Source organism: Phialemonium atrogriseum, assembly GCF_030411735.1.
Source record: "Phialemonium atrogriseum strain 8032-3 unplaced genomic scaffold QBC33scaffold_23, whole genome shotgun sequence".
Classification (NCBI taxonomy): Eukaryota; Fungi; Ascomycota; class Sordariomycetes; order Cephalothecales; family Cephalothecaceae; genus Phialemonium; species Phialemonium atrogriseum.
Window position 1 is genome coordinate 53,955 of NW_026848160.1, and position 25,651 is coordinate 79,605.

Consider the following 25,651-nt stretch of genomic DNA (forward strand, 5'->3'; position numbering starts at 1 on the left):
TGGGATGGTGAATGGATGTGTAGGGTTTTCAGTCGGGCATGGAGTGCTGGATGGATTAAGGGGTGGGCAATGCCGAGCGATGTCGCCTGGGGCGAAGGGCTTGCCGGGAACTTCGTAGCGATCTTCAAAGACGCCACTTCTTGTCTGAATGGAGAGTTGCTTCCTTCCTCGCTGTGCAGCTCATTGACAAAAACAATAAATATAGTGAAAGCGCCCTGTTCCACCAGGTACCTAGGCTCGTGATTGACTTAAGCATTGCAGGGGACAGCCCTTAGCCTCCAAGCTTACTGTAGCCCTTTTCGCCTAGCATAGGTAGTCTAGATGGATGAGGCTGAGATTCCAGTCCAAAGTCTGCCTTTCCTGCTTGGTAATAAGAGTCTCGGTGTGGCTGTCTGGCTTTATCCAATCTGTACCTAGTCACGTAGGTAGTTTTAACGTTTTCACATGTGAAAGGGAGAAGGCACCATGCCACCAGTCCTGCACTGTGGCCCGCAATGCGGGGGGGTTTACCCCAGCCTTTCCTTCCCGCGGCTCTTGAGCCGAGGAGATTCACCAGGCAATGCCGTCATGCCGCCATGCCGGCCGGATTCCCACATGTTAGATGCAACGGCGCATCTCATCCCAGCGCTGCCAACTCCATCCAATCCGTCTTTCAAAATCAGCCCGACCTACTCGCACCCTGGTCTGCCATTGAGATATCTATGCTCACGCCAGGCTGTAATCCCTCCCACGAAGCCGATGAGGTAGTGTGGCTCGACCCGTCCTTTCCGACCCAACGCCTTCACCCTCACAAACTGCCGAGGCAACAATGTCGGGCACTCTCGAGAGCTTCAAGGTACGCCCGCCTGCCATAGTTATGCTGCTTCGCCGCACTAGATAAGCCAATCGATTGAAGTCTAACACCATCGTGACACAGGCCACCGCCGAAGCCATAATCCTCAACCCCCGATACCATGATATCCTAGCCGTGCTCAAGGCCGCCCGCAATGGCGCTGTCTACGGGACCAAAGTGCGGTTTCCGCACGCGCTTGTGTATGGTGCCCCCCCGAATACTGGCTCCAGAGATGGTCCGCATGACAAAAGCAAAGCTGACAATACGATGGTTGCAGGATGATCTTTCTCTTCCGCTCAGGAACGTACGTTGTCTGCCCACTCGTCCGCTCGCCCAATCCCTCCCCCACACAAGCTCAAAAGAGTCCGACTAACCAGGCCTCCCACGCCCCCTCCAGTTTCCGAGAGAAGCTCTGGCTCGTCTTCCGCGCGACGCGCACGCACGCCCGCAACCTCGCAAAGTTCGCGGCCATCTACAAGGCGACGTGCGTGCTTCTGAAGCGCTACGGCGCGACCCCGGGCAAGGAGGGTACGTCACACATTCCAGGGAAACACCCCCTCCTCCCCCCTCCCCCCCCATCCGGTCCTCCCTCTTCCCCAGAAACAAAACCCGACACAGGCGGCGTCGGCTAACCGCGGGCAATTTTTTTTTAAAAAACCAGGCGCCTACGACACCTTCCTCGCCGGCCTAGTAGGCGGCTACGTCGTGTTCGGGCGGCGGTCCAAGCGGTCGGGCAAGGTCAGCAGCGTGAGCCAGCAGATCGTCATCTACGTGTTCGCGCGCGTGGTCCTCGCGCTGGCGCGCCTGGCCGTCAAGCCCGGCCGCGGCCTCCCGGTCCTGTCAAGCCCGGGCCCCAGCGCCCTCGTCGGCCGGTACGCCTGGCCCGTGTTCGCGTCGGCGTCGTGGGGGATGGTCATGTACCTGTTCAGGTGGCACGCCGCCGAGCTGCAGCCCAGCCTGCGCGGGAGCATGACGTACATCTATACCAATTCGGAGCACTGGGACGGGTTGAGGAATTTTGTGGTGCATAACAAATAGATCCGGGTGGAAGTGGTGGTGGGGGAGGGGGATGGGGGGCAGAGGAGGAGGGAGTTTGGGGATGTGGATTCTAGACACATGCATTGGCGTTTTGGTATCGGTTTATTATATATATGTGTGTGTATGTTTTTTATCTTACTCGAAACATGGGGCGGCAAGATTTACTGTACAGAAGTGTATTTAAATGCTGGATATCCTAGACCAATTGCGCCTCCGTTTTTAAGATCCTCATTTGTAAACCCCGTGGCACCAGGATGCTAATTAACCCGCCGTCAAACCCCCAATTCTAGAGGTGCCTCCACCCATTCTGCCACATGATCTGCATCTCGTTGATGAGGCAGGGTTCCCCGGGCTCGGCCCTGGTCAACTCCCCGGCCGGCGTCTCCGACCCCCACTTCTTCAGCCGGGAGCGGACGGCCCGGGTCTCGAGCGAGAACTGAACCCCGGCCCTGAGCCGGGACCAGCGGTTGGACCACGCGCCGACGACGGTGGCGGAGGGGCCCGGGAAGCGCCCGCCCTTGACGCGGCCATATGCCGCGGGGGTGTAGCCGACGCGCACGTTGGGGTTCAGCCAGACGCCCTTGCCGGGGTCGCGGGACAGGACGTTGTCGGCGTGGATGAGGCAGCACTCGCTGGCCTCGAGGTGCAGGTCGGCCAGGCTGTCGTCGATGCCGCGGAACCGGAGCGGGGGGTCGGCGTAGAAGGGCGTCGAGTCGAACAGCACCATGCCGTTCCAGCACGAGAACACCTCGACCGGCTCCGCCTTCCGGGCCGAAGCGCGCGCGGTGGCCGACGCGAACCAGGGCCAGTAGTCCGAGGCCGTCTTCTGGCCCAGCTCGTCCCGCAGGGCAAATGTGTCGTAGTAGTATGGGTAGTCCTTGAAGTCCATGCTGCACGCCGCGGCGTAGTGCCCGTCGCGGGTGTTCAGGAGGGTGAGGAAATCTTCCGTCTGTAGTGGCCCTCAGGGCATTTTGTCAGCAAGTCGAATCTGTTTGTTTTATTTGTGCCCACTTGGCTAGCTGGGAGAGACAACCCACATCGAAGACGACATCGTTCAGCCACAAGACCTTGTCGAACCGCCTCCCCTTGCGCTCGAGCATCTTCAGCGGCTCCATGGCCTGGTTCCTCACCCTGGCCAGGTACGGTATCCGGCGCATGTCGTAGTGCCCGTCCTCCTTGTTCCAGATCCAGCCGGGCTCGCGCTCCCTGAGCGGGTCCGGGCGCGTGCTCAGCTCGCCCACCTGCTCCCAGACGTTCATGCCGAGGCTGATGGAGTTGGCGACGCCGGCGTCGTCGAGGCGGCCCTTGAGCTCCATCAACGCCGCCTTGGTCCCGTCCTGCGACCCGCCCTCGACGGCCGAGAAGTGCACGTTGCGCGGGCCGAGCCGCGACGCCAGACGCATGACCGCATCGTTCCACGCCGCCCGCAGGACCGCCTCGTTGTTGCGGTGCACCGAGACGATGAAGACGGATACCTCGGGCGGCACCGCGTGGTGGGTCGGGTCGCGGTCGGTGTAGGGCCGGCCGGAGATCAGGAGGAGGGCGTCGATGAGGGAAAAGAGGACCAATATCGCGAGGGCATGGCGTAGGTAGACTGGCAGCCGCCTCGGCAGACGAGGCTTGAGGAGCATAGGAGTCCAAGCCTCGTGCTACTGCGACGCAGCCGTGCTAAAATTGGATAGGCCAGGTTGCCAGGGGTGGATTGGTTGGGTGGCCAGCTTCGCGGCTTGTGGTTCACGAGGTTGAACTGGTAAGTTTTATGTCACCGTACGATATCTGTGGTCACATTGTTCACCTGTCGGCCCCTTGCGACGTGAGACGCGAAGCATATGGATGTTCCAGGTCGGGGCCAAGGAAGGACGGGATACAATGAGATCACAACGCTATCTCCCGATTTGGGAGGCTGTGGCGTCAACCTCGGCTCTTTCGAATAGTTCAGCCATTGCTTGTTTTCCCTCTCCAAGCTGTCCTCTTGGATACGCCGCAAACGTCAATCTCGCCAGTATTGTATTTCTTTTCCCTGGCTATCTTTCTATACCTCTTTCAACTTCTGGGCCCCCGGGTTCTTCACAAGTGCAGCGCAGCCCTACCGCGCAACTTGCAGTGGTCGTCCACCTTCCCTGGGGGGAGAGGATAGCTAAGATTGATAATAGGCATGTGGGCTAGGGTTGATCGGGGTGTTTGATGGTATTGATTAGGGTGGTGTTGGATGCAGAGATGGAATTTCCGAGTGTCGCGTCCCGACTAGAGAATTCATTTTGTATGGCTGGCATTAGGGTTCACGGCGTAGCTCATTGGCAAGTTGCATTAAGTTTGAGGTTGAGTCTAAGCTTGCGCATACCATAGTAGACATCAGAATTGAGAGTTGAAGATCCAACTGGCAGCAGTTATCACACCAGATTGTGTATTTTTACTGAGTATTGCTTGGACCCCGTCGAAAGCGTCCATATTACCTACCTACCGCCTACATATGCGTAGGTAGTCAAATAAATGGGGGCCTGTGGCTGAGTTAATGGATGACGAATAGGGTGCCCCGGAACCGTAAAATCGGGTTGAGCCGCTGAGGCCCCATTATGCAGGTCCGTACCACACCTGCATATATACCTTGGGAAGACTGGACCAGAAGAATGTTTGAACAAGTATCACCATTTTTGGACAAGGTATCGTTCTCTTCACTCTCTTCACTCGGAATGGCGCTCACAGATTTCCCAGCCGGGATCGTGTAATCTATATGCTCTTGTCGAGAGTACCTCTACCGACTCACCAAAATCTAAACCATTGAATGTCTGAATCACAGTCCTCGATTCTACAAGTTACCCCCTCCCCTGTATGGCAAAAATGTGCGCCTCCCCTGCCCCCGCCCATCCCGCTGCATATAACAAGTTTTGATGCCTCAAATCCACTACGCACCGTGGCGAATGACTGGTTGTGGTGGTGAGGCAACCTGGTCTACGCGTTTCGTTTCCCAATCATGCTGCGACTCCGGATCAGATACCGGTTTCTGATTTACCTCAGTTCGTACTCGGCTCTCTGGCACACTGGAAATGGGACACTAAGGCCGAGTCACGTAGCTCATAGCAGCATTCCACACGCACGGTGTGAATGGTTGTAGGCCACAGAGTAATGGGTTTGTTCGGCTCTAGCTAGGTAGGCAGAGACTCCATTTGAAGAGGCAGCCTTAAGCATCCGTGTCGTCGGTGATGAGCCTCGTGATTTTGCCAACCGCAATCGTAGTTCCCTGTATTCCTCTGTTAGACTAACACAATCATTTGGGCAAGGGCAGAGATGCAACTCACCTGGTCCCGCAGATTGAACCGGCCCATTTGAGGGTAGTCTTCGTACGTCTCAACGCACACTGATCCTGCCCCGCCGATTACCTCCAGCCGAGCAATAATTGTGTCGCCCTTTTTCGCATGCGTGGGCGCACGTTTGCTCTTCCGGTTTGTCCCCTTCTGCAAGGTGTGCAGCAGTTGCGAGAAGGTAACCTCCTCAATGGCAGCATGTACGTGGAGGACGCAGTTGAAGCCGGCCGTCAAAATGCTCGATAACTCGATGATGCGGATGTGGGCTTCGAAAGCCTTGACGCAATGGACAAGCCGCTTGGGAGAACAGAGCACAAATCCTGTGGGCACATCCTCCTCTTCTGCGCCACGGAGACGTATCCGTACTTGAGCACCGCACTGGGCGATGGCAACCTCGTCTTCTGTCTCGGTATATATCGCAGCGACTTCGACCGGCTGCTTGTTCGGCATCAAGACTAACTTCATAGACTTCTTCACAACACCGGCCTCTATCGCTTGGGTTAGTGACAAACAGCGTACGTAGACTTCAAAAATGGCATTTCACGACGTACCAATCTTCCCCTCGACGACAGTACCAAGGTCGCGATACTTCCCTGAGACTGGCATCATGAACCTGTGGAATAGCGGCATTTAGCAAGACATCATGACAAGATTCAGCGCACGCGCATATGGGAAATAGGGTGACCTACGGAGCAGTCAATTTTCGTTCGAGAGCTTGCATCTAGAGAGAGTTCTCGATTAGCTCTATGCTTTCTAGGTAGGCACAGCAGAGGAGGGCTGGCTTACCGAATCCAGGTATTCGAGAAGAGAAGGCCCTTCCCACCAGCTGTCAAATACTGAATTAGCCATTGCTCCCGAGTCTAAGACAACGACGCAGCGTGTGGGAAGACGAAGTGTCAAGCTTACGGGCATATCTCCTTGGGAACACGGTCCTTGATCCCGATTGTCAACTGGGCCGCAACAGGCATAAAGAAGACATCGGTCTTCAGATTGTAGCCAGTTCCCTTGAGAAACTGGCCGAGTTTCGTTGTGCATTCCTTGTATCTCTCTTGGGACCACTGAACGGTAGCATCATCCATCTTGTTGATCACCACGACAAGTTTGTTAACGCCTTGAGTTTTAGCCAACACAGCGTCTAAATCGATTTGCAGTCAGCCGGTCGTAGCCCAGGAATGTTGAGGAGAGAGGTAACAGTAGGAAGGCAACTTACGCTCTCTCGTCTGCCCGCCTCGTTCGAAACCAGTTTCGTACTCCCCCTTCCGCGCGGAGATCAAGAGGACGCCTACGTCGGCCTGAGAGGCGCCGCCGATCATATTTGGAACGTAGTTCTTGTGGCCGGGTGCGTCCAAGATGGTATATCTTCTCTTATCGGTTTCAAAGTGGGCACGTCCAACTTCGACCGTCTTGCCCTTGGACCTTTCTTCCTTTGTCAAATCCAAGGCCCAAGAGAGGTACCAGGTTTCGCGTCCCATCTCCTTGGCCTCTCGCTTGTATTTGTCAAGCGTCCGCTCGTCAACCTGACCCGTGGCGTACAAGATGGCCCCGCCAAGTGTCGACTTGCCCGCGTCTACGTGACCCATGAAGAGCTTCGAAGTTGGTTAGCAAGGAGAGCAAGAAAAGGGCAGAGAGGTAGGAAGGGTATAAATCCGGCCAAATAAACGTACTATGTTGACATGCTCTTTGCCATAGAGCTCCTGGAGGGTTTCATCATCAACATCGGCAGTCTGTTCCTTCTGAACAACATCCGGATCTCGGGCACCGTCCTTGCCACCTCGAGACGGACTCGATCGTCCAGAGGAGGGCGTTGGAGAGGTTTTGCCGCTCCCACCCTCCTTGGCGTCGGATTTCTTGACAGCCTTTGCAGCCAGCACTTGCGCTGCAGCCTCGACTTTCGCCGACACCTCCTGTTTTTTCTCGCCCTTGTTTTCCTCCTTAGGTGGCGCAGAGATACCGATGGATAGAACTTTTGCTTTCGGCAGCGATACGGGCTTGGTGGTTGAGTCTGAGGGAGCATTCGAAGGCCCGGGTGGGCTTACAACAGACACTGGCGGGGCCGCCGCCGCCGCCGCGGGGAATTGTTGCTGATGCTGTGGGTGGCGCTGAAGCTGTGGTTGGAACTGCTGCCCTTGCGGTTGGAACTGCTGCCCCTGCGATTGTTGATAACCCTGATACTGGCCTGGGGCATGGTTAACATAAGTCGACTTTCTGAGTTGGTCATGACACCTACCATGCTGGTTACCGCCCTGCCCGTAGACTGCAGGTTGGCCGCCACCATATTGAGGATAGCCGTAGTTGTTTTGAGGAACGAAGTTGCCACCGTATGCTTGGGCTGGACGGAAGTTGTGGGCTGTTGGCTGAAAGGAGGCAGCACTAGGTTGGAAGCCACCCTGGGCGTGTTGGTTATTGCCGCCATAGACTTGGCCCGGCTGGAAGGTTTGCGCCGCGGGTTGGAAGGAGGCAGCAGCGGGCCGGAAACTTCCTTGGGGATACTGGTTGTTGCCGATGTTCATCTGCTGGGTCCGCTGCGCCAGATTCTCTTCCTGAGCAGCAGGGTCATCTTCCCAAGAGTTGAGGTTCGACATGGTCGCGAAATCGTCAGTCGTCTGGGAGAGCTCGATTTGGCAAAAAAAAAGTGTCTACTGCCTACTGCGTAGTAGAGGGAGAAAGTGGTAAGGTTGTCTTGGGCGCGGGGTAACCAAGACTCCCTGTGGGCCTACGATTCTTGATTTGTGGTTTGTTCTGGGCAGGGTTAGCTCGGTAGCAAAATTATTTTTGAGCCATCTGCTTTGTTTAGGCATCAGAGGTGGCCCGGGCGGAGCCCCACAATGTAGATATGCAACGACTTGATGATAACGACCTGTGCGCTTACTGTACTGTGGCGTACAACTGCTTCGCTATCCACATTGCTTTGGCTGTATCCTTGGCATGCCTATCTTGGTCGCCCCTTTTGAACTTGGATCACAGGTCTAAGGAGGGTGCGTCCGGATACTGGGGAATTTATGCTGAAAAACCAGCCCAAGGTTAACTTTTCCCCCCCCCCTTACTGTGCCATGGGGGATATTCAAGAGCTGGAATACCAAGAATACATGTAGTCGTAAGGCAGTTGCTTGTCTAACAGGGGCCGATATACACTGCACTCTTTCTCGAAGGCTAATATGAGTCAGTCTCCTTCGCCTCCATTTCGAACTCTGTTCGATCTTACCACTGCTAATGTGATTCTCTTTCGGATCAGAAGAATCTGAGCCTTCTCGACACAGTTGATACTATCTTTAACCAGAAGCTTATCCTTTGCATACCCTTACATAGGCAACGACGAGCCGAAAACAACGGGTCATGTGCCATATACACTGAAGATACACATCTAGCAGCTTTGCCCGGTAGCAACCTCTCGTGTATTGAGGGGCGTTCAACTTTCCTGGCCAGCCCGGAAATACTCATCGAACCGTGAAGTGCGTCCAGGAACGACACCTAAACTGGCTCACGGCATGAAATTGTCTCTCAAATACGGAATGCCTTCTCTCTTTCTGCTTCTTTGTGTTGGTTAATTACTCCCGTATTATAAGCTACCAGACACTAAGAACCGCCCGTTCTAAGACGGATGTTCAATATGCAAGGGGTTTGAAGAAAGTATGCAAGCCGTCGAGTGACTTTCCAGCTTGCGTAGTATCACAAGACGAAATCCAAATGGAAGTGACCAACTACAGGAGATGTTGCAAAGGGCAATGTCAGGGGTACCGTCGGCTCGAATTGTATGGACATCACGTCTAAAGTTTTTTTTGCAGGCGAGGCAGTCAGGTGTGCCTGAGTTTAACCCTTTCTATGCTGCCTACTTAGAATTCGTCATATAAGTGTAAGGCAGCTGCCCGCTGCATATTCACATCGCCACAACTATAGACCGGCCGGGGCATGATTCGGACGGAACTCGCAGATCGGCCTGGCACAATCTCAACCTTATTCTCCCCGTGGTGAGGTGGGGAAAGAGGAAAGAACACAGGTATCAACCTCACGGATTTGCACCATGTCCAGATTCTGGCCTATGGCTCGAGGCCCGGAGTGAGACCCTAAGTGATTACCAACTCTAGCACCGCCTGTCTCGGCCCTGGGATATGTAATTTGACTTCCTTTCCCTTCCACCCGTCTCCCGCCTTCTCCGGCAACCTCCACCCAAGCATTTCCTCGGACCATCACGGAACCAACGGGCACACACTCACTCGGCTCAAGGGCCCCCCCCAGCAACGACGAACCCGCACCATGGACAACCCGGAATGCCTGATCTGCACCGCTACCCCCAGGCCCGGCCGGAGGCTGGCCAGACTCGAATGCTCGCACTACCACTGCCACAGCTGCCTAGCCCGGTACCTGGACATTTCCACCAAGTCCGTTCCCTTCCAGCCGGTCCGCTGCTGCGACCTCGTCCCGATGACCGTGCTCCGGAACGTCTCCGCCGGCAGCGGTGGCGGCGGCGGCGGCGGGCGCAACCACACGGACGCCCTCCGACGGTACCGGGCTCTGCTGTCCGAGTACCAGACGAACGACAAGCTGTACTGCCACGCGCCGGCGTGCCGGGCCTTCATCCCGCTGGCGCTGCGCTCGGGGAGGTCGGCGAGGTGCCGCGAGTGCGGCGCCAAGACGTGCCGGGGGTGCGGCGGCAAGCTGCACTTCGGCCGGCCCTGCCCCGCGGACTCGTCCCACCTGGACGCCGGGGTGATCCGGCTGGCCGCCGAGATGGGGTGGAAGAACTGCCCGAAATGCCGGGCCGTCGTGGAGAAGGCCGGCGGGTGTAATCATATAAGGTCAGTTCCGGAGAATTGGGTTCCCCTTTATTGAGGCGCGCCTCTCCCTATTTGGAGAACTGGACCGGCTGATGGGCTCGAATAGCTGCAGGTGTGGTTGCGAATTCTGCTATCGATGTGGTGCAGCTCCGTATTTTGGTCACAGCGGTTGTGCTATGTGAAGTCTGGGTGGGATCAGCGCCGTCCCGCCATGGAGCAGAGTCGGTGCCTGGTAGGCGAACGCTGATGAATTATACGAAATAATAAACGACGACGACGAACAACGAGCGATCCGAGGTGGCTATTATGAGATATCCTTCCACCAGCGATATATTTTGGCTAGAGTTTTAGAGATTTGGTACATTGCGCGGCTCTCAGCTTGAGATGGGCAGCATAGAGTGTCTGGAGGAACAGCTGTGAACTGGAACGAAGCTCACGAGAGAAGCGATGATTTTGTCTTCCATTTCTTCGCAAACCCTAGTGGTCGACTGCGGTCGTCTATTATAACACCTAACGCCAATATATGCAATTCTTTCGGGGTGGTTTCCCTAGTCCCTAATCGCTAGTCGCTGCTTATATCAAGAGAACACCGTTGACACATCCGTCCATCTATCCAAAGGGTTAGCGTCGACTTCAAAGATGAACCAAAATCAACAAGACACTCACCTCAGGGGAGTTGGTGATTTGAGCATATCGTCCCTGAAATCCACTTTGTCAGTTACGTTCGTTTCTCGTTCCTAACCCCTTTCGCTCTTGGACTAACCCAGGCAACCTTTCCACCAGCAGTAACCATCCCAAGATCGCTAACGTTTACCTGGGGTAGACAAGTTAGGAGCCTGGTCATCCAAGAAAGACGAGTAGAATATCAAACCTCAATGATTGTTCCTTTTGTAAGCACACCGAGCTGAGTGTACAGCGGTTGCTGTGGGTTCTTCTTCACTCCAATGATCGGGAGGTGTACAGTTCTATTTGTAAATCGATGGCTTAGCACGTTACCAAGAAGGGAAAAGAGGGACAAAGGAGACGATCCTAGAAGTCGAAACATGTCCAACCCGGAGAAATGACACCCAGAGGCAGGGGCTCTCCATAGTAGACTTACACGTTTAGCGTCGGGTGAGTGATGTGAGCTTTCTTGTAACGGAGACCCATAGGTCTTATGAATCTCTCATATCTATTGAAATAGTTAGTTGAGTACGACTTGAGTTTTTCTCCACACCTAGGTAAACATACTTAACGGGACGCCTCGTGAAGTCGGGGCCAACAAAGGTGGGCTTCGTCACAACTCGCTGCGGTAGAGAAATCGGGTCAGCCAAGTGTAAAAGTCGACAGTAAACTGGAGCGGAGGTCGCTCACCTTCCATCCCTTCTTCGCGGTCTTCTGGCCGGTTTTCACCACCTGAATCGAAAGCCAGTCAGCAAATGGCCTCGGACAGCATCTTTAGAAGCGATATCTGTGAGCCAGACCTTAAACATCTCCTCCTCGCTTATACCCTTCACCTTGGGCAGCGGCACGGAGAACTTTGCGGCCTTCTCGGCCCGCTTGTTCTTGATCTGCGTGCTCAGGGCCTTGGCGTTCGTCGCGGCCGCGCGGTCGATCAGGTAACCGGGGATGGCCTCGGTGGGCTCCTTCTCTGCGGCGGCGCCCTTGACGTTGCGCTCCTCGTGGGCCTTGATCGTCTTCCGGAGCTGGATCTTCTCGTGGTGCCGGCGCTTCGCGTTCAGCTTGGCCCGCAGGCCGCGGAGGTTCTGCGCCTGCTCGCTCTGCTTGTGGCCCTCGCGCGCGGCCCGCTTGCGCGTGCGCTCCTCGTGATCCAGCCTGCGTCCATGCTGCTTGATCGACCGCTCGATGTACTCGTTCTGCGGCTGTATTCGAGGGAAGTCGGTGACAAGTTAGTGGCTGCTGGCGGAGAGATATGAAATGTGACGGCAGGTGAGGGAAATTGACGGACCATTTTGACTCAGAGTACTCGAAAACGAGTCTTTCCTTTTTATTAAGTGGTGTGAAGGAACTACTTGGAGACGTAGTCGTACTGCCTTGCAACAACTCGACGTCAAAAAGATAAATGGGGTGGCGGCTTATCGAATTTCTCAGTGGCAGAAATTTGTGGAGGGGCACTGCTGATTGGTTATAAGAGCACCAAAACTTTGGGCGGTGAGTCCAAATGTGAGGGCACCTGGACACTATCAGAGCTCAGGTACATTCGAAATTGCTTAACTGCATACTCCATACCTACCTAGGTACTAGAAGGCCTATTTACAGACGCCGCTTATGCAAATTATTAACAGATAAGATGAAAACAACGCTGTATGCTAATGCTATGCCTTTGGATGGCCCTGCCTGTCTTTCCTGCCAACGCCACAATAACGAACGCCGAGATCCCTGGCCGGAAATACGTAACTGTCATCTGCATGAATAGTGTCTCCAACAGCTCGACACCGTTGACCGATGCTTGTACTGTCCACACGGGCTGAGCCCTGACAGACAAAGAAGAACAAATTCATCGCCCTCTTGCCCTTGCAGCCTCCAGTAACTTGCGTCGCTTCTCTTCTTTCTCTCGCCTGAGCCTCTTCTCCAACGCCTCTTGTTCTTGATCCTCTCGGCGAGCATGGTATTCCGCTCTGCGCTCTTCCTGGTCAATGTCGGAGAGCCCAGCCTCCATGTCAGATTCTTCGGGGGACTCGTAGCCGCCGCCGCCGCCGTACCCATAGGCTGGTTCCTCATCATCATACTCAATGAAATCGTCCATATCATCGTCTTCACCCTCGTGCTGCCGCCGAGATGCGGACAGCGCCCCGCCATATAGCCGCCTGTCCTGCGGCCGCGCCCGAGACGCGGAACTCGGCTTGGACGACGACCCATTTGACTTTGACGATGCGGCACCCGGTCGTGGACGAGCGGTACCAGTATAGCCAGTGGTGGCAATCGCGGCTTTCTTCACCTTTTTTTCCTCGATCGCTACAACCTTGCCCCCTTTGCCTTTCAGGGGCATCCCGGCGGGACTGGAAGCGTGACCTTGGCGCTGACGATCTTGGTCTTGGGACGACGGTGTCCCATAGCGACTCGAACTGGCTCCACGACCTCTAATAGCATCCTGTCTCGTGGCGGTTCTTGGCTTCCTACCCCCTTCTGCTTTAGCCTCCTCACGGTCTTTCTTGCTCACGCCCCGATCAAGAGTCTTGTGTTGAATCCTCCCTAAATTCGGAGCAGCCGTCTGTGCAGCTTTTGCGCGAGCCATGATTTCGGCGAAAGACCTCTTCTTCGGTTCCGACTTGGGACCACTCCCAACTGGTGACGGCCGGTTGGCAGATGGGCGAACAGGGACTGGACGACTGCCGTTTGCAGGGGAGGAGGCCGACATCTGCTTTGACGGTGTCTCCCGAGTATGCTTCATCGTTGCCGAGGCAACCGGCCTGTCAGAATGGCGGTTTGCCGACACAGATTTGCCAGTCGAAGAGGACGTCAAGAAACCGTTGTTCACTGGCCGCGATGCCGGTTTTGACAGGTCACTGCCTTGGCGTGACGGTCCATTAGAGGGTAAGCCCGGGCGTGGCGATTTCGCCGGCGTTCCACGGAGTTCTTCATCAGCTTTGCGTTTCGGAGCCGATAGAACTGTCCTTGTCACGGTGGAGGAAGACGGCGTCGGCTTTTCGCCGGTAATGGATGCGAGGAGGTCACCGATCTGAAGTTTGAAGAGGTTAGCAGCTCGTGCTGTGGAAGGACATATGTAGGTACAGTTTCTAGGGTTGACTTACCGGCATGGTGAAGACTGCGGCACGGCCGTCAACCTGGGATTTGTAATCGTTACGAACCTTCCCCTTGGCTATGGTTTAAGTCTGAGCGGAGTCATTGGGGAGGCGGCTAGATCGCAGGTCGGCCAAGATAACTCGGTGATTCGACGTCGGGGAAGTTAACGGTTCTTCAGTGAATAATCGCTGGAGAGGGCCGGAACTGAGGGAATACTTGGAAAGTACGTAGAGAATGAGAAGGGAGTATTATTAAAGGGAGAAAGGGCAAGGAAATTTGCGTTGGTTGTTGGATGACGGGGCCAACTTCTTATGTACAAAGGTTTCTTGGCCCGACACTCAAAAGATACCTTGGCAGGTCTAGGCATCGGAAGAGAAAATGGCCGATTCCGAGGCATTCACGAGGCCCCGCCGCTCAGGTCCATCAGCCACATGGAGTGGCTGCCTGAAGTTCGCCCTAATCATGTGATGCTTCTTGGTGGGGCAAGAACTGCCCGCCCACACACCCAAATTGGCATTTTGAAGCCGAAGCTCGAACTTTTTTCCAACGTCACAACCGTCAATCACACAAATCGCAGGACTCGAAGATCCAGTCGCCGCCCAACCTAGCGGTTAAATTGATTGACATCTCGTGTTCTTACATCTTCAACTCTCAGTAAGCCGGGTCCCCGCTGCGAGTGACGAATCCCCTCCGTGGTCGCTGACATTCGAATCGCATAGCAAATAATTCAAAATGAAGCACCTCGCAGCTTACCTTCTCCTCGGCCTCGGCGGCAACACCTCCCCGTCGGCTTCCGATATCACGAGCGTCCTCGATTCCGTCGGTATCGAGGCCGATAGCGACCGCCTTGAGACCCTTCTCAAGGAGCTCAAGGGCAAGGACATCAACGAGGTATGATGGCGCAGTGAAATGACCCGGGAAAATGGGGGCAAGAGTTTGGCTGACATGAGTTCGCCGCATTTAGTTGATCGCTGAGGGTTCCTCCAAGCTCGCTTCGGTTCCGTCTGGCGGTGCTGGTGGTGCCGCTCCTGCTGGTGGTGCCGCTGCCGCTGGCGGTGCCGCCGCTGAGGCTCCTAAGGAGGCCGAGAAGGTTGAGGGTATGTGTTTCCGCCGCGGATGGAACAGATTTGGACAGAAATCGCTAACACCTCAGCAGAGAAGGAAGAGTCTGACGAGGACATGGGTTTCGGCCTCTTCGACTAAGCGTCTCGCGACGATCCAGCGTTCAGTACCTACACGGGATGTTTCGCAGACATGTCTCATGCTTCGCGAGGGCTCGCGCGCTCTTCGAAGGCTTCGGTGGATATTGGAGTTCATGTGTCTACAACCGAGGTATGGCTGCCAAGGTTCGACTCCATATAGACGACAAATAAACCATCGATGACAAGTTGCCTCCAGACTCTGGCGCCAGAGAGCCCGTGCTAGACATGTTGCATACCGTATAGCTGCGAAATGTCGACGATTGACGATGCCACATTAATTCGTGAACTGTTTAGTTTGTAGAGTCCAACGTCCCGCACCGCACATCGTTAATTGAATGCATGACTGGTTGGAAATTAACTAATAGAACACGATTGGATTGGCTCGGGGCCGGTTGGTGGGCCGGGTGCGCGTTGCCATGCAACCAGCTGCACGTTCTGATTGGTTGCGGCTAAGACCACGGCCCAAAGCAAAATAATCCCCTGCAGAAGCAGGCATCTCGGTTCTCATCCACGATCCGCATCTGTTCCGTCGCGCCGCATTGCTCAAGCTACAGCAACATTGTTGACTCCCCAATGATGGGTATATCCGACACGTAAATCATTCATAATCCGACAGGAACACGCCTCCACTAGTTCACCATTGCCTGCAGAACATTAGGATAGACGGAGTTACACAGGGTCGAAATCAAAACACAGCACGAATCCCGGGGTTTGGGGGAGGACACCAACAACAACAAACCAGTCACAGATATGGCAACGGCATCGCCAACCCCAATGGGGGCTGGGAGCCATTTTACGGCCCTGGGAAGGAGAACATCCGCTCGACAAGCCCTCCGACGACCACCCTCGAGACAGCAGCTTAGTCGAAGCGACTCCAACCCAGTCCCGCTATCCGCGGCAGCCGCCGCCAGCAAAGAATCGAAGGCGCAGTCGCAACAGTACTCGACGCTCAATGACAGCTCTGACGATGAGATACCTGTGCCTATGAAGCTAAGCGCTCTCACAAAGGCCCTGCTTAACGACGGCCATGCCTCCGAGGCCTCATCCGCTCCTGCGGAGCGTCCCTCCTCACCGATCCGGGCGACCTCGAGGATGACGCGGCGCAGCGTGCTTGCATCGTCGACGTCTTCGAATGCGGACGATAGACAGACACAGAACAGAGAGGTCAGGAGACACGTTCGCGCAGGAAGTGCGCAATTGCCGTCCTCAAGACCGACGTCTCCAGCGCGCAGCCGTGAAGGCAGTCCGCCTCCGAGGAAAAGAGTGGTCCGATTAAGTGCCAGTACTACCACCCCTGCAGGAGGAAGCTTGAATCATCGGCTTCGGCGGTCCCTGTCGACGTCAACAACCGCACATCGGAAAAGACCAGAGAGCAGGGATAGGTCGGAAGAGAAGAACCTACAGCAGCCGCAACACCAACACGCCGAGAAACCTCAGACTAGTAACCAGGAGGAACCCCCTCTCGATGTCAATACTCCGGTTCTTCCTGTTCGGACAGTGCGGATCGCCGTTGGCTCATCCGGGAACAAGGGGCGATCGGGTGGCTCGTCCGGGATATCGTCAAAACGCTCGGCGGGTTACAGTGATCAGGAGGTGCCCGATGATCCCGGAACAGTTGGGCGAACACAGCCCGCCTTGAGTCAAGGAAGTGTCTCGCGATACGGGGTCAGAAAGGACGACATTGCCCCCCAGAGCTCAATGCGGGTGAAGAGAGTGACCAAACTCCCGGGCAGCTTTCTGAGCGGCCCAGCTCGCCGAGGCAAAAGAAGACAGAGCGAGGAGGATGCCGAAGGTCAAGGCGACGGTGAACCGCTTGTTTCCAGCCAGGAGCGCGGCAGCCAACCACCGCAAGAAATAGGACACGATCCAGTGGACCTCCCGGCATCTCCTTTCCTGGCCTCGAGCTATCGCGATTTTGCGGCCACAGGCAGCCCCGTGAGTGCTAAGAGCTCCGCCAGGGCGGCCATCCGAAAACAAGCATCGAGCGCAAATGTTGGGGAAGCGAAAGCACACGAGCCCGAGAGAGGACATCGAGAATCGCCTGCCTACAAGCGCCCTGCGCCGCCACCAAACCTCCCCGCCACCCACGACAAAGAAAATGAGGTGCCTTCCTCGTTTAGGCGGAGCAAGCCGTCGTCAGCGGTGCTGATCGACGCAGACCTTGGCAAACCACTTCAGCCCCTCAAAATGGACATTGGAGCAGCCCAGCCCCCCGCCAATGCCTCTCCCGAACGAAAGGCGCTGGCGGTCAAGAGCCACAATACTCCTCACCGAGCTGCACCTCCACCACCTCCAAAGATGTCTGTCGTTGAGACGGCAACCAAGACAGCCGGCGCTGCCGCCACCGCTCAAGCCAGCAAGAAGCGGGCAATCCTGCTCAGAGTCAACGACAGAGTATACACGAGAATAGAGTGCGTCGGGCGGGGAGGATCCTCAAAGGTGTATCGGGTCTCGGCCGAGAACGGCAGCATGTACGCCCTGAAACGCGTATCGATCGAGAACGCCGACGAGACGACGGTCAAGGGCTTCAAGGGCGAAATTGACCTGCTGAAGCGACTGACAGGGGTCGATCGCGTCATTCAACTATACGACTGGGAGCTGAACGAGGAGAAAAAGATGCTTAGCTTGGTAAGTTTTCCTGGTTCGCATATGCCGCCCCCGCCCCTCGCTTTGACGGCCTGCTAATAATCCTCCCCCCGTTCCGTGCAGCTTATGGAGATAGGAGAGCTGGATCTTTACACGCTCTTCAAGTCACGGGTTAGCTCGGAGGGGCACAAGCTGGACCTGGTGTTCGTCAAGTTTTTCTGGAAGGAGATGCTCGAGTGTCTTGCCGCCGTCCACGCGAAGGACATTGTGCACAGCGATCTCAAACCGGCCAACTTTGTGCTCGTCAAGGGGCGGCTGAAGCTGATCGACTTCGGCATCGCCAACGCCATCCAGACGGACGAGACGGTCAACGTGCACCGCGAGAACCAGGTCGGGACGCCCAACTACATGAGCCCCGAGAGCCTGATGGACTCGAACCAGTACGCCTTCACGGTGGCCAACAACGGGCGGTTCTGCGTGCCGCCGCCCATGCAGCAGCAGCACCGCAAGAAGCTCATGAAGCTGGGCAAGTCGAGCGACGTGTGGAGCCTGGGCTGCATCCTGTACCAGATGGTCTACGGCGACCCGCCGTTCGCGCACATCTCCCACCAGATGGCGCGGTGCCAGGCCATCATCAACTGGAACCACGCCGTCGAGTTCCCCGACGCCGTGGGCGGCGTGCGCGTGCCGCCGAGCCTGGTCCGCACCATGCGGCGCTGCCTGAACCGCGAGCAGAGGGAGAGGCCCACGTGCGAAGAGCTGCTCTCGGCCACGGACCCCTTCCTGTACCCGCAGGAGTTCGATTCGGACGTGCTTGGCACCGGCGAGGGTAAGGCCCTGCCGGTGTCCGAGGAACTCCTGGGCCGCATCATCCAGAGCGTCGTGCAGCGGTGCCGCGAGAGGCTGCCCACCGACGGCGAGGCAATGTCGGCTTGGCCGATGGCCTATTGGGCCAGTATCAAAAAGACGGTTGGGGCGAGGGAGCCGAGGCCGTGAGGCTGTGGCTTGCTGTGTTTTGTCTGAAAAGTCTGGACAATGCTCTGTTGGAGATGCGGAATTCCGTTGGATAGGTCTGGTGTGGGCGGGCGGTGGTTTGGTGGAGAAGGTTTTATCCTTCCCTTTCTTTTTTGTTTTGTTTCATGATGATGATACGACCGAGAGGCATTTGGCTACATACTGGCCTTGGGCGTCTTTTATTTTCTGTTCTTTGGGTTTCTCACATACCTATCGCGTTATTAGACGAGGGCCTTCGTTGCTGGGATTATTTTTTAGCCTGCGTCTGCTGTCTCCTGATATTATAATCACTATACCATGGTATACCTAGTTGGCTTCGGAAGTTTTGACACCACTTGGTGGGGGAGAGAAAAGCAATACAATCACTCCTTAGCGGTTCTACAAGCTGGGCAACAATGGGCACTTGAATAATTCCTTGATGCCACACACACTCTATCCATACGTAATTTACAGTTTTGCTGGTATCGCAAATAATTTTGTACATCTTTGCTGGGCGAGACGAAACGTGCCAGCTGGGGAACAAGCCCTGCAAGAGTAGCGGGCCGTGTATTGCAGCATCCGATGCATCCCATTTCAGCCACCCTTCATTCCAACTCCCTCGAACCCCCTTCCTCCCGGGATCTCCTTCTTTCGCCCCTCAACGCTCCATCTCCTCAAGGTCGTTGATGCGCAGCTCGCTGACCCTCAGCATGGTATACTTGTGCTTGCTGTACACATGCTTCTTCCGCCTAGTCCGCTGCTTCTTCTTGATCTTGACGCGCATGGGCTCCGCCTCGGTGCCGAGCACGACGGCGCGGCACTCAAACAGGCGCTCGTCGACGAACGCCGACGAGGGGGCCGGCGCGCCGCCGCCGCCCGCGCGCCCTGGCCCGCCGCCCGTGTTGCCCCGCAGGGTGTAGTCGCGGCTGCCCAGGACGGTGGCCCGGTTGAGGCGCAGCACGTCTCCCGGGACGACGCCGGGCATCCGGAAGGGCAGGCGCACCTGGTCGCCCTCCGTCACCAGGTACGGCCGGCCGTGGATGTGCACCGTCGCGTAGTGGCCCGGCTGCGCGGCGAGGAGCGGGAGGAGGGCGCGGACGGAGGCGTCCGGCTCGGTGAGCGGGGAGGCGGACTGCGGGACGGACGGTGTTGTGTTGATGGGGGTGTCGGCCGGTTGTTGTTGTTTTTGTGGTGTCTGGGACTCGACGGCCTGGGGCTCTCCTCGGATGAAGCTGCTGGCGGGCTGCTGGGTGGGCTCGATGATCTGGGCTGTCTGGTTGAAGCACCTCGCGCGAATTGGGAGGAGGAAGGTGGGTGGGAGCCGAGTGATTGGAGTCCGGAGCTCCAAGACGGAGCGTAAGAGTGCTCTGCTCATGATTGAGGTTGTTGGGACCAGGGGCAGCTTTTAGAGTTGCTACTGGAAGCTGTTCCCCCGTGCGACCTGAATGTCGTGTCGTGGAAAGGAAAATTCACCGAGTTGAGTCGAGGTCGGAAAAACTGTGGGTCCTTTAGAGTGGAGATCCACCAAATTATGGCCCGTGCTCCTCCCCCTGCCGCCTTAAACCACTTTCTATTCAAGGCGCTCTTTTTCCAATCGTCGCATATATGACAGCTTTGGTTCTAGGCTATGTCTTCGAAGTACCTCTTCTACTGCCTGTCCATAGATAGCCAGTACTGCTCCCAGCTCTATAATGAATACTTCACCAATGTCAGTAACCTTGCTGATCATTGCTATCAGTGTACCCATAGACACAGGCAAAGTGATGCCATGATGCACAACAGCCGGCATCGAATAACTGCAAACACGGACATGGTGTGTATTATACCAGCTCGAGGGCATTGATAACAATTTCAGCATTATTACGATTATCTTAGTATCTTCCTGATCATTAACTTATCCGAAAGACGAGAGACAGAAATATCTTCTCAGCTGAACCTCTGTTGTCATGATCAGGGGTATTTCCTTCTCCATCTATTGCACTCCCCAACCTTTTACCACGGGACTCCATGGCTAAGTAAATTGGACGGCACGACTAATTTTCCTCCCTCCTTCCCAACGCCTGAATTATGCCCATGTATGCACCACCGACCGCAACTAGCAGCCACCAAGGCTACGAAATGAGTAGATGCCGCGCAGGACTGAGAGTGTCGAACTCGACACCGTCAGAGCCCTGGAAAAGAGGCATTCGTGGGAGTGGGCGCCGAAAATGCATCGCAAGACAAATGCAGAAAGTGATTCGGATCTGGAGCTGAAGAGGGTCTGCAACTGCAAAAGGATATCGCCGAACAAAACCTGACAACGCCGTGGCGAATAATGAAGCTTGCCGCCATCGCCTTCGCCCCACCACCGCTGGTCGCCGTTCAACACGAGCTTGCGTGCCAACATGGCTGGGCGACCTGCAGCTTGTGTGAAGCCCAACAGATTTGAAAGAGGACGAGCCGGTGACGATCCAGGCTAGAGATCGCTCGGCTTCACCCCAGTATTGCCATAACCACTGAGGTTCCAACCATTGTACTTGACTGTCGGGGCATGAGAGACCATACTTGGTGGCGGGATTGCGGGGAGTCCATGGTTGGGCTCTGTCTTGATTGGGGCGGGAGGGAGAGAAGAGTGCGCTTCGGGCGACTGGGCGTTGTTCGATGGGGCAGGGCGAGAAGAATCGGACTGTGAAGCAGCCGTTAGGTCGGCCTTCAGCAGGCCCTTGTCTTGCAGATACTTCAGGGTCTGAACAATTGTCAAGTCCTCTTGCTCCTTATCGTTCAAAATGAGACGTTGCTGAAGGGTCATGCGTCCGCCGTTCCTCTCACGCTCCCGCAGAGCAGCTTCGCGAACGGCCGTATCGTGGACGAAGCGGCACTTGCCCTTCTTGCCACAGGTGCCACCAGTTGAGTAGTACTTGCAATGCTTGGTGGGGTCAGCCTTCTTAGGCGGCGGGGGGAGATGTGATTCTGGGCGGCTCGACATTGTTTCCGGCTTGTCGTCATCCGACTTGGAATCGACCGAGGATGGCGAGCTCATATCGACGTCTCGCATCTCGTCTCCCTCGTCCTGTTGCTCGCGCTTTCTCTTGATGCTGGACTCGACCTTCTCGAGCTGTTTTCTGAGCTTTTCGGCCTTTTGTTGCTGTTTCTGGAGTTGTGCATTTCTATCGTCGGCTTCCTTCTTGGCATCGCCGTTCTGAGCCTTCGCGGCAAGCCTGGCCTCGATGCGAGCTTTGGTGGGGAAATTGCGCCGGCGCTCTTCAATCCATGCGGCAATATCCGTCGGGCTGTACGGGTCAGAGGGGGGAAACCTATAGATAGAGACAAAATCATGAGACTTACCGTGGAGCATCGGCACCGATCATTTCATTCAGCTTCTCCTCCTCATTCTCGTCATCCTCTTCGGATTCGTCGCCAGGAGTCAGGCCCAGGGTATTCGTCTTGCGTTTCTTCTTCTTGCCAGCAGACGCAGCATCAGGCTTCTGATGGGGTGGGGGAGGAGTTTGTGCGGGCCCGCCTCGGTTTCGGTTGCGCATCTTGTCGCCACCAAACTGAGGTCGGTTCTTAAAGTTGCTGTTATGAAATCCACCACGACCATGCCGATGATTGTGATTAGGAGGAGATGCTTCATACTGAGGCGGTCCAGCAACATACGGGGCCGGTGGCGCGTAACCTTGATATGGTGCAGGAGGATATGGTGCGGGAGGAACTTGCGGCCCGCTGTAGGCTGCTTGCGGGTATCCGCTGCTCACTGGAGCCGGAGGCCCTTGGGGGTTTGCGTTGTCAAATCCCATTCTGATCGGGGGCCCCATCATTTGGGCCTTGGACCCGCCTCTATCATTGTAGCCGCCACGCCCACCGCGCCCCCCGCCGAAATGGCCCTGGGTTTGAGGTGGCGGTGGATGGCCACCCCACTGTTGCGTGGGCGGGCCGTGTTGAGCTGGAGGTTGCTGGTACGGCTGGGCATATTGCGGCTGGGGAGGCTGGGCATAAGCTGGCTGCTGGGCATACGGCTGCTGAGGGTGCTGATAAGGCTGAGGAGGGTAGTTCGGATGGTAAGGGGCGGCATGGGCAGGCGGCTGTGGGTGATGTGGCTGGCCCTGCTCAGGATGCCACTGTTGTTGCTGAGGATAGGCTGCTTGAGGAGGTTGGGAGGCAGCATAGGGCACAGGGGCTGGCTGTCCGTAGTGTGGCGGTTGCTGAGGGCCATAGCCATAAGCAGATGTCGACCCATGATAAGAGCCCCGATCTCCCGAATGTGGTGGCCCGCCCCGACCCCGACCACCATGGCCGCCACGATGCGAGGGCTGCTGGTACTGCTGCCCGTACGGAGGATAGACGGGAGTGCTCGAAGGCGGGGTTGGTTGAGGTGCCGGGGGCGGCGGCCCGTAATTGTACGAAGCCATGGCGACCGTGAAGAAGATCTGAAACGGCAGCTGCAACTGCAACTGGAAGGTCGGAAGCTCTCAGAAGAAGGAAAGACGCCAAACTGATGGCTGGGACGCGGGAGAAAGCTGGATGGACTTCCAGGAATAGATGCCTAGGGCGGGCTCTCTCACGCGCGGTAACGCGCTGGTATTAGAGGGCAATGTCAAGAGAACGTCTCAACACAGGCTTGTTGCAATGAAAGAAAAGAAATATGATGGAGGCCGAGATGTCTGACTTCTAGGAGTGACGGGAAAAGAACAGCCTAGAGGGTCGAAGTCCTGGATTAGTGCACTGTTGAGTGAAGTGGTTTTATCTAAGTTTGCCGACAGTTGAAGTTGTGAAGCAGCCGGGACCAGAGGTGGATGAAGCCTGACCCTGAGTAATAAGGTAAGTGGAGCCGAAAGAAAGGCGGTAAGAGGATGCTGGCAGGGGTGAGGGCGGCAGAATTATTCAATTTGTTGGAGAGAAAAAGTGACGGCATTAACAGCATTATCTGCTCAAGGCGGAAGGCCAGAAATAAAATCACTAGATAGCTGCAAGAGGGTGTGCCAGAACAGAACAGCTAGGTGCCTACCTGCTCTGTTCTTTGTGTAAATTCCCATTTGTGGCCAACCTGCTTATCTCTCTCCACGCTTGCTTGCCACAGGCATTAAATCATTCCTGAACCTCCAGGACGACCTTCAATACCAAAGTTTCATGGACTCTCTCTCAATATGTTCATTCTGGTTAGTAGCCAATATCTTGCCACTGCAGCCCCCTGAGGGATACATTACTGATTTAAGATGTGGTTCAAGAGCAAGGTTGCGGACTTGGTCCAGATAGCCCCGCATGACTTCAGTAAGAACAGCATGGATGCCATCGAGGATAACATCAATACCAAGTATGCCAACAAGGTCAATATTGTCACCTACCCGAATGTTCTGCGGCTCTTTTCTCACTGAGATATTCAGGTTATCCAGAAAATAGGCCTCTGCATCTGTCTGTGGGATGTCCTCTGGTCTAGCGAAGGCCTTATCGGGCATGGCACTGGCCTTGTCAATGTCAACGGTGAGCAAACCCTCCCTTCCCCTAGGAAAACTTATTGGCACTGACAGTCAGCAAGTTGAGTTTCGACTCGTAGTCTTCCGTCCCTTTAAAGGCGAGGTGCTACTAGGCCGGATCACGAGTGGCACCCAGGATGGCATCAATAGTGAGCTTCATACTCTCTTCCAAAGCTTTCTACCTCTAATTTCCACTAATCATCCACGGCAGTCCGCACCGACTTTTTTGATGATATATTTGTCCCCTTCACCGAGCTTCCCGACGAAGCTACCTAGTAAGAGCTTCAGCCCCTGTTCGGACATTGCAAACTCTAACCCTTCCATCTTAGCGAACCCAAAGATGCCCTGTGGGTATGGCGGGACGAGGACCAGGTCATGTACTATGATATACACGAGATGGTTCGCTTCCAGGTGGTATCAGAGGATTGGCATGACCAGACCCCCACAGGCCCCTTGGGAGTGGGCGACGAGCCCGAGGGGCGGACCATTGCACCGTATCGGATAACGGCGAGCATGAAAGGGTCGGGACTGGGATGCTGCTTGTGGTGGGATGAATAGGGTGCTTCTGGTCCAGAAACAGCACGGGGATCAGGTCGTTATTTTGCAATTGTCGGCGTTCAAGAGACAATGGTCAAGGGATAGATGGTGGGACATGGGCGTGTGTAGCATATAAAGGGAGGCGGTTTGTCGTCTCCGTCTATAATTCGATACCCTCGAGCAGCCTTTGCTCAACATCATCGAGCACCGAGTAATGCTCAATGACTGCGAGGTTCTCCACCTCAGCGAGGAATTGCTTGTCCGGGTCGACTCCTGGGCCGAACATCTGAGGTGCTTGAGGCCCCATCTGGCCCATCTGCTGTGCCATTTGGCTTGCGGCTATACTCCAGCGGTTAGCCAAGGTCAACAAGTGGCCAAGCTAGTCAGAAACTGCCGAGGGACGTACCATTATCGTTCCCCAGCAGGAAGTTGAAGACGGACTGCAATCCGAAGAAGCACAAGAAGTACCAACTGATACTCGACATCCACCGGGGGTCCATGTCCTTCGTCGCAACGCCTGCCTGAAGCATGCTCTTGAACTTGATGGTCAGAGGGAACGGGAGTTTCACTAAGCCACGGTCAGTACAAAACTCCCAAGGCCAAGGGGAGCGCACCCACTGATCACGAAGCCACTGAAGAATGCACTGATCCAGCTCATGATCATAGTATTCGGGATAATCATGGCCATCTGATTCTTCATCATGCCCATCATTCCTTCCATGGAGCTGGGGTCGCTCATCGGGTTAGGCGGAGCTTGTCCTCGTCTCTCGGGGTCCTTCAGAAAAGCGCCGGATTCGTACGCCGTCGTCAGGGCATCTCGGCGGTTGTTGAATGAGCGCTGGGAGAGGACAGGGTAGCTGCTCCGGAGACTCATGCCATGAAGGAGGGACCGCTGTTCGCGAATGGCTCTCTGATCCAGCTTCTTGGGCGCCGTGACCATCAGGATCGTCGCATAGTGTCGCAGAACGCCAGTCAGGATCTGTGAAAGAGATCACATCGTTGGTAAGTCAAATTCGCAATGATGGCGTCCGGGGAATCCTTACCATAACCAGCGTAATAGGGAAGAGGATCCAGTAGCTAGGTCTATTAGCAAGCGTCATCCCAAGCCAGTGTTGGGGACATACAATAACTGAGGATCTCTATGGATCGTCTGCGCCGGAATTTGTGCCATTGTGGCTTTTCTTGCACCACAGGC

At 55.7% G+C, this 25,651-nt stretch overlaps 12 protein-coding genes across 12 annotated transcripts; 5 read left to right on the top strand and 7 right to left on the bottom strand.

Moving 5' to 3' along the window:
• Positions 1-411: 411 nt before the first annotated feature.
• On the top strand, positions 412-2,151 carry QBC33DRAFT_546412 (Tim17/Tim22/Tim23/Pmp24 family-domain-containing protein). Its single transcript, XM_060428659.1, has 5 exons — positions 412-835; positions 917-1,032; positions 1,110-1,136; positions 1,230-1,360; positions 1,494-2,151. Exons 1-5 carry the CDS (start codon positions 809-811, stop codon positions 1,868-1,870), a joined length of 678 nt encoding a protein of 225 aa, XP_060280772.1. The 5' UTR covers positions 412-808; the 3' UTR covers positions 1,871-2,151.
• Positions 2,056-3,602, bottom strand: QBC33DRAFT_188610 (polysaccharide export protein). Its single transcript, XM_060422503.1, has 2 exons — positions 2,908-3,602; positions 2,056-2,819 (listed from the first exon to the last, which is right to left on the bottom strand). Exons 1-2 carry the CDS (start codon positions 3,499-3,501, stop codon positions 2,157-2,159), a joined length of 1,257 nt encoding a protein of 418 aa, XP_060280773.1. The 5' UTR covers positions 3,502-3,602; the 3' UTR covers positions 2,056-2,156.
• A 1,446-nt stretch (positions 3,603-5,048) lies between these two features.
• Positions 5,049-7,754, bottom strand: QBC33DRAFT_517499 (P-loop containing nucleoside triphosphate hydrolase protein; the record flags this gene model as incomplete). The annotated part of the gene is made up of 9 exons (XM_060426192.1): positions 5,049-5,108; positions 5,167-5,660; positions 5,724-5,785; positions 5,862-5,893; positions 5,959-5,998; positions 6,079-6,307; positions 6,383-6,758; positions 6,837-7,348; positions 7,400-7,754. The coding sequence occupies 9 exons, from the start codon at positions 7,752-7,754 to the stop codon at positions 5,049-5,051; spliced, it is 2,160 nt and encodes a 719-aa protein (XP_060280774.1).
• A 1,185-nt stretch (positions 7,755-8,939) lies between these two features.
• On the top strand, positions 8,940-10,386 carry QBC33DRAFT_572280 (uncharacterized protein). Its single transcript, XM_060430649.1, has one exon. The coding sequence runs from the start codon at positions 9,424-9,426 to the stop codon at positions 9,997-9,999; it is 576 nt and encodes a 191-aa protein (XP_060280775.1). The 5' UTR covers positions 8,940-9,423; the 3' UTR covers positions 10,000-10,386.
• QBC33DRAFT_188728 (ribosome bio proteinsis protein) lies at positions 10,259-12,198 on the bottom strand. The gene is made up of 10 exons (XM_060422504.1): positions 12,178-12,198; positions 11,893-12,117; positions 11,408-11,806; positions 11,298-11,339; positions 11,175-11,230; positions 11,044-11,115; positions 10,816-10,909; positions 10,708-10,758; positions 10,611-10,643; positions 10,259-10,553 (listed from the first exon to the last, which is right to left on the bottom strand). Exons 2-10 carry the CDS (start codon positions 11,893-11,895, stop codon positions 10,518-10,520), a joined length of 786 nt encoding a protein of 261 aa, XP_060280776.1. The 5' UTR covers positions 11,896-12,117; positions 12,178-12,198; the 3' UTR covers positions 10,259-10,517.
• QBC33DRAFT_546431 (uncharacterized protein) lies at positions 12,129-14,042 on the bottom strand. The gene is made up of 2 exons (XM_060428660.1): positions 13,697-14,042; positions 12,129-13,623 (listed from the first exon to the last, which is right to left on the bottom strand). Exons 1-2 carry the CDS (start codon positions 13,700-13,702, stop codon positions 12,442-12,444), a joined length of 1,188 nt encoding a protein of 395 aa, XP_060280777.1. The 5' UTR covers positions 13,703-14,042; the 3' UTR covers positions 12,129-12,441.
• Positions 14,043-14,224: 182 nt separating this feature from the next.
• On the top strand, positions 14,225-15,087 carry QBC33DRAFT_546432 (ribosomal protein 60S). Its single transcript, XM_060428661.1, has 3 exons — positions 14,225-14,579; positions 14,653-14,785; positions 14,845-15,087. Exons 1-3 carry the CDS (start codon positions 14,421-14,423, stop codon positions 14,889-14,891), a joined length of 339 nt encoding a protein of 112 aa, XP_060280778.1. The 5' UTR covers positions 14,225-14,420; the 3' UTR covers positions 14,892-15,087.
• Positions 15,088-15,255: 168 nt separating this feature from the next.
• QBC33DRAFT_188846 (kinase-like domain-containing protein) lies at positions 15,256-18,605 on the top strand. The gene is made up of 2 exons (XM_060422505.1): positions 15,256-17,518; positions 17,600-18,605. Exons 1-2 carry the CDS (start codon positions 15,641-15,643, stop codon positions 18,470-18,472), a joined length of 2,751 nt encoding a protein of 916 aa, XP_060280779.1. The 5' UTR covers positions 15,256-15,640; the 3' UTR covers positions 18,473-18,605.
• Positions 18,606-18,857: 252 nt separating this feature from the next.
• QBC33DRAFT_497030 (uncharacterized protein) lies at positions 18,858-19,939 on the bottom strand. The gene has a single exon (XM_060425582.1). The coding sequence runs from the start codon at positions 19,842-19,844 to the stop codon at positions 19,128-19,130; it is 717 nt and encodes a 238-aa protein (XP_060280780.1). The 5' UTR covers positions 19,845-19,939; the 3' UTR covers positions 18,858-19,127.
• A 985-nt stretch (positions 19,940-20,924) lies between these two features.
• Positions 20,925-22,857, bottom strand: QBC33DRAFT_457101 (uncharacterized protein; the record flags this gene model as incomplete). Its single annotated transcript, XM_060424843.1, has 2 exons — positions 20,925-21,738; positions 21,794-22,857. The coding sequence occupies 2 exons, from the start codon at positions 22,855-22,857 to the stop codon at positions 20,925-20,927; spliced, it is 1,878 nt and encodes a 625-aa protein (XP_060280781.1).
• A 503-nt stretch (positions 22,858-23,360) lies between these two features.
• On the top strand, positions 23,361-24,667 carry QBC33DRAFT_546441 (RNA polymerase III subunit Rpc25-domain-containing protein). Its single transcript, XM_060428662.1, has 6 exons — positions 23,361-23,604; positions 23,674-23,772; positions 23,830-23,926; positions 23,982-24,068; positions 24,131-24,194; positions 24,249-24,667. The coding sequence occupies exons 1-6, from the start codon at positions 23,593-23,595 to the stop codon at positions 24,475-24,477; spliced, it is 588 nt and encodes a 195-aa protein (XP_060280782.1). The 5' UTR covers positions 23,361-23,592; the 3' UTR covers positions 24,478-24,667.
• On the bottom strand, positions 24,617-25,627 carry QBC33DRAFT_580182 (integral membrane protein DUF106-domain-containing protein; the record flags this gene model as incomplete). Its single annotated transcript, XM_060431188.1, has 5 exons — positions 24,617-24,795; positions 24,863-25,024; positions 25,075-25,435; positions 25,500-25,533; positions 25,581-25,627. 5 exons carry the CDS (start codon positions 25,625-25,627, stop codon positions 24,617-24,619), a joined length of 783 nt encoding a protein of 260 aa, XP_060280783.1.
• Positions 25,628-25,651: the final 24 nt, after the last annotated feature.

Bases quoted from the DNA above. Each gene is read 5' to 3' on its own strand.
- QBC33DRAFT_546412 (XM_060428659.1), top strand. From the start codon at position 809: ATGTCGGGCACTCTCGAGAGCTTCAAG. The intron at 1,033-1,109 runs GTATGGTGCCCC...CGATGGTTGCAG, and splicing joins CGGTTTCCGCACGCGCTTGT to GATGATCTTTCTCTTCCGCT. The intron at 1,361-1,493 runs GTACGTCACACA...TTAAAAAACCAG, and splicing joins CGCGACCCCGGGCAAGGAGG to GCGCCTACGACACCTTCCTC.
- QBC33DRAFT_188610 (XM_060422503.1), bottom strand. From the start codon at position 3,501: ATGCTCCTCAAGCCTCGTCTGCCGAGGCGGCTGCCAGTCTACCTACGC. The intron at 2,820-2,907 runs GTGGGTTGTCTC...GGGCCACTACAG, and splicing joins TGAACGATGTCGTCTTCGAT to ACGGAAGATTTCCTCACCCT.
- QBC33DRAFT_572280 (XM_060430649.1), top strand. From the start codon at position 9,424: ATGGACAACCCGGAATGCCTGATCTGCACCGCTACCCCCAGGCCCGGC.
- QBC33DRAFT_188728 (XM_060422504.1), bottom strand. The intron at 11,340-11,407 runs GTCTGGCTCACA...CTTTCGATTCAG, and splicing joins GCGAGGAGGAGATGTTTAAG to GTGGTGAAAACCGGCCAGAA. The intron at 11,116-11,174 runs GTATGTTTACCT...CTATTTCAATAG, and splicing joins TTCACGAGGCGTCCCGTTAA to ATATGAGAGATTCATAAGAC.
- QBC33DRAFT_546432 (XM_060428661.1), top strand. From the start codon at position 14,421: ATGAAGCACCTCGCAGCTTACCTTCTCCTCGGCCTCGGCGGCAACACC. The intron at 14,580-14,652 runs GTATGATGGCGC...CGCCGCATTTAG, and splicing joins AGGGCAAGGACATCAACGAG to TTGATCGCTGAGGGTTCCTC. The intron at 14,786-14,844 runs GTATGTGTTTCC...ACACCTCAGCAG, and splicing joins GGAGGCCGAGAAGGTTGAGG to AGAAGGAAGAGTCTGACGAG.
- QBC33DRAFT_188846 (XM_060422505.1), top strand. From the start codon at position 15,641: ATGGCAACGGCATCGCCAACCCCAATGGGGGCTGGGAGCCATTTTACG. The intron at 17,519-17,599 runs GTAAGTTTTCCT...CGTTCCGTGCAG, and splicing joins AGAAAAAGATGCTTAGCTTG to CTTATGGAGATAGGAGAGCT.
- QBC33DRAFT_497030 (XM_060425582.1), bottom strand. From the start codon at position 19,844: ATGAGCAGAGCACTCTTACGCTCCGTCTTGGAGCTCCGGACTCCAATC.
- QBC33DRAFT_546441 (XM_060428662.1), top strand. The intron at 23,927-23,981 runs GTGAGCAAACCC...ACAGTCAGCAAG, and splicing joins TGGCCTTGTCAATGTCAACG to TTGAGTTTCGACTCGTAGTC. The intron at 24,195-24,248 runs GTAAGAGCTTCA...CTTCCATCTTAG, and splicing joins CTTCCCGACGAAGCTACCTA to CGAACCCAAAGATGCCCTGT.